The sequence below is a fragment of the Tupaia chinensis genome, unplaced genomic scaffold, assembly GCF_000334495.1.
Source record: "Tupaia chinensis unplaced genomic scaffold, TupChi_1.0 Scaffold000644_1, whole genome shotgun sequence".
Lineage (NCBI taxonomy): Eukaryota > Metazoa > Chordata > Mammalia > Scandentia > Tupaiidae > Tupaia > Tupaia belangeri.
This window is the reverse complement of record NW_006160165.1, coordinates 7,065,246-7,069,705: the sequence shown is the minus strand read 5'-3', so window position 1 is coordinate 7,069,705 and position 4,460 is coordinate 7,065,246. Positions and strand designations below refer to the sequence as shown.

At 65.4% G+C, this 4,460-nt stretch overlaps 1 protein-coding gene across 1 annotated transcript in view; it reads right to left on the bottom strand.

The window, feature by feature from the left end:
- The window catches only part of TFDP1 (transcription factor Dp-1), a gene marked incomplete in the record, with an annotated part of 43,941 nt that overhangs the window by 12,200 nt on the left and 27,281 nt on the right, over positions 1-4,460 (bottom strand). Inside the window, 1 exon segment of the mRNA XM_014592056.2 lies at positions 2,069-2,175. Within this exon segment, the coding sequence (XP_014447542.1) occupies positions 2,069-2,175 (107 nt within the window).

Sequence of the window (4,460 nt, the reverse complement as noted above, 5' to 3'; positions counted from 1 at the left end):
GGGGGGGAGGGGCCCCGCCTCAGGCATGGCTCGCCCTGTCTTCACATAGCAGCCAAGGCTCAGGGAACCACAGGGGACGGCCGCTGGGCAGGTGCGGCAGGGTGGAGGGCGAGCGCGGAGCAGGAGCTCCAGGGGCTCGGCCGCCCTGGCGAGGGCACTGGGCCCCTCTGCTGGGCGCTCCCTCTGCTCCTCAGAAGCCACGGGGACCAAGGGCTATGACAGCACCCCACGCTGGGGTGTGACGGGCTCCCCGAAACCTGAGGCCACTCCGGAGGGCACCAGGCCGTGGTCCTGAAGGTCCGCCGGTGCTAGTTGCTGTGGGATCCGAAGTGCGGGTCCCAGGAGGTGAGTGAGCGGCTTTGGGTGCGTGCCTTCAGCCCTGAGCTGGCGGCTTGGGGCAGGTGTTAAGAGCAGGCAGGAGGCCAAGCCGGGCCACGTCGAGGCCGCTCCCCCCAGTGGGCCTGCTCGGCCGCGACCCTGGCTCAGGTAGCCAGGGGCACTTCTGTGCCGTCGCTCCCACAGTCTAAAACGGAACTCAGTGCTACTGCGTCGTCGGGCAGGGCACAGGGCGTGGGCTCTGGGTCAGCTCTGTTCCGTGCATCGAGCCCTGCCGTCCATGAGTGTGACGAATCGGGGCTCCCCAGGACCCTACTCAGGGCCCCGCCAGCCTCGGGACCACTGACGGTGCGTGGCAGAGACCTGGTGCTCCCCCAACACCCACACGACAGAGCTGGAGAAGGTGAGACACCCAGACGCCACCACCCCCTGCGCTCCACCCGGACAGGCCCAGACCGGGGCCTGACCTTGGGTGCAGAAGCCAGATGCCCCATGACAAACCCGTCACCTCTCCTGAGGGGCTGCCAGCTGGCGAGGCACGCTAGGACACCTGCTCTGGTGACAATAGTGGGCCACGCGCCGTGGAACACACAGAACCCGATGCTCCGCTGTGACAGCCAGACGCAGGAAGATGCCCACGCCCATTGCTATGGCAACACAACCCTCCGAGGCAAAAGCTGGCGTGGTGCCCGTAGGTCAGCGTGCAGGCTGGTGGGGAGAGATGTCTGCTCCTCGCACGCTCAACAGCAGCAGCTCAGAGCACGCCGAGGCCCCACTGCTCCTGCCAAATGCTAACCCAGTCGAAGGGACCTGGGGACTTCACGTCCCTGAAACAAACGGGGACAGCAGCGGGCTCAGAGGCTGAGGAGAGGCTCAGGTGTCCCGGCCGGCCCTCACTCAGAACGGGTGCTCGCGCTGGGAGGAGCAGCCCCAGACGCAGCACATGGGGGGACACAAGGGCCACTAGGGTGAAGCCACACAGCTCACTCCCAACACTGTCTCTGTCCCCGAGCACGGCCTCCTAGGTGGGCACAGCCCAGGTGGTGGCAGAGACAAAGAGGGGGCGGGAAGGGATGGGAGCAGGGGCCACGTACCCCCAAAGCCCAGGGCTCAGCAGGCGACCCTAGAGTGCAGGGTCAGAAAAGAGCTGTGGCCACAAGGGAGACCCCAGGAGAGGGGCTGACCATCCAGTCTCAGGGCTCTGAGCACGCATGTGGGAGCTGCTGCCCCAGGCCCCGGGGTTGCAGGACACGCATGGGCCTCCTGCCCTTGATGGACACACGTGGACCCACCAGAGAGCGAACGGCAGCAGGACACATGGCGTGCCCAGCAGGGCCCGGCTCACCAGGCTGCTGCACCTGACAGGGAGGGTGACACGGCAAGGCCATGACGCCTGGCCTCCTGCTGCCCGCCAGGCCATCTGCACGGACACGACCCTGCTCCGGGGAGCACATGACAGACGCTTGCCAGAGCTCAGGACTGTGGGCCGCACCCGGTCTCAAGGGCACCCACTGCCCCATAATTACAAGGGACACATGAGGTGCCCAGAAAACGCAGAGCACCCCAAAGCTGCTGAGGAGGGAGAGCAATCAGCACTGTCCTTGGGGGGAGATGCAAGCACACAGCCCGCCCAGGGCTAGCCGGGGTCCTGCACGCCCTGGCCCCCACCCCTGCACAGCCCACCCCGGTAAGCCACAGCCCGCACACGCCCCACCACCGTCGCAGGCCTCACCAGCGGCTGTGCGATGTTGGCGTTGGACTGTCCGAAGGTCTTCGGCAAGAGCTGCTTCCCGAGCGCGCTCACGGTGGAGGGGTGGACGGCCACCAAGGACACCACGCCTGCAACACAAGCATGGGGGAGGTGCGGTGAGGCCGGGAGATCTTACACCTCCCGGGCTCTTCGGAGGAGACCAGGCCTGGAAGTGTGTCATTTCTGTCCTGCAGGGTGCAGGTCCCTGGAGGGGTCTCTACGGAAGCCCCAACCCCAGCCCGCAGCCTCTGGGGTCTCGGCTCGCTCATGCTGGTGGGCCTTGGGCCATGTCGGGTCTAAGCCCAGGGCAGCCACCTCCACTGATCCTGGCTACCACCCAGAAGTGGCTGCGCCCTCGAGAGACTGCCCCAGCCCCGTCCACGGGGCAGATCCTGCCACGGGTTCCACGGCTCCTGTGAAGCTGTCACGTCTGTCTCTAGTCCCATCCTGGTTCTGGCTCACCATCGGCCTCTGCCCCTGCTCCTGAAGCTCCCCAAGGCGGACACAGAGCTGACCAGAGACGAAGGCCCGTCCACACCTGGGGTACAGGGGCAGCTCATGGGGGCCTCAGCGCCACCCTGGCACTCTACCATCCAGCTAGGGCCTGCGCGGTGCCACACCTCGACCTAGCCAGTGCAGTCATCCGGAGATGGGCTCGCGATGAACCCAGGGCCAGGGCTCTGCAGGTTTGGACGTCCGAGCCCACCTCCGCCCCACCTCCACGGGAGCAGCCACGCCATGTCAAGACCCTCTGGCTACCGTGTCTCCACCAGCTTTTACTCGCGCGCTCTCACACGCCCTCTGCCTCCCACGGTTCTGCAAGTGCTCAGTAAAGCAACGGCGTCCGGGAACAGAGGGGTCCTGAGGTCCCAGAGCGGAGGCCAACCTGCGCCTGTACCTGCAGTGGGGGTGGGGCTGTCGGGGACACAGGGACAGAGCCCTGAGCCTGTGGGATTGGTGCCATTACAGGCGGTGGAGTCAGAACCAAGCTGGGTGAGTGCACATCCAGCCATGCGGGCCATGGCTCTAACCCCAAGGATCCCCCAGGTTTCCGACTACGACAGTGACCAGCAGCAAGGGACGGGAAGACACAGGTCGCACACTGCCCTGACCACGCGGCCTCGTGGAGCTCGCCATGGGCCCCCGCCACAATGAGCAGTGAGTGACACCTCACGGCCCGGCTCCCCCGGGCTCTGTCAGGCTCAGCCCAGGCCCAAAGGCGATCCGCAGAAGCGTGGGCTGGCAGGACGACATGGCCCCAGACCGCAGGTCTGCAAAGCCGGGACCCTAGGACTGCTTGATTTTGAACCTGGAGCTAACCTCAGTCCCGATGCTCCTGTGCCGCTGCACGGCCTGCTGGGAACCCTGACCACGCGCCTTTTCTCGGGAAGGAGAGCCACTCCATTTCCGGGAAGAGGGGGCCCTGGACGACCTCGGAGCACAGGCCTCCCGGACGTGTGCCAGGGCGCTGTATGCCCGCCACCCTTCCGAGCCCCGGGTCGCAACAGCGACAGAAGTCCCAGGACGCGCCATGAGACACGCGTGTGCATGCAGGGTGGCTTCACAAAGGCCCGAGCCGACCTGACAGGCGGACAGTACAGGGGCACCGCCGTCCCGGCTAAGTGGGGACTGCTAGCCACGTCGACCCGTGTGCCTGTTTCTGTCCCTGCAGTAACGGGATCTGTCGGGCACGTTTCTTTTCTTCTCCAGACGGAGGTCTGTGTTCTAAGCAATCACCCCTCAGTAATCTCGTGTAGGCGACTAGTTTTTACTCTAGACCCGACAAAGACCGCACGGACTCACGGACCCAGGTATGACCTGACGACACGCACCGACTGCCATGAGACGTTCTGGGACAGGATCAGTCACCCTCCTTCACGCACGTGAGCGATTTCGCGCAAATGGGGCAGTGACACGCCTCCGCACTCACTCGAGAGTAGAGGACCCCAAGCATGCCGGATTCAACAAGAGGAGAACGCTTTGTTCTTCAATCCGCGAGAGCTCCCTGATGACCAGGAACTGACGACGGAGCCTGGCCTCGGGGTTCACAAAGCTCAGGGGCCGTGAAGGCCACCGTGCACAGATCGGCCCCTTCATGTTGGTTCTTGGAAGCCAGAACACAAGGTGCAGGCCACACCTCACACTGCCCTCTGAACTACAGCTGGCCCAGGGTCACAGCACAAGCCGACACACGCCGAGTCCAACCTGGGCTCCCATGATGCACTTCGGCAGACAGGTGCGCAGGTCCCTGGGGGCGTGCACAGGGCTGGGCTATAGGAGCAGCACCCAGCCCCTCCCAGCTGGCCCGGCGTGTCTGCCATCCCCCTCACCCCTCCCTGCTGGCCTCTCACATCCACTGTGCCCCCCAACCAGC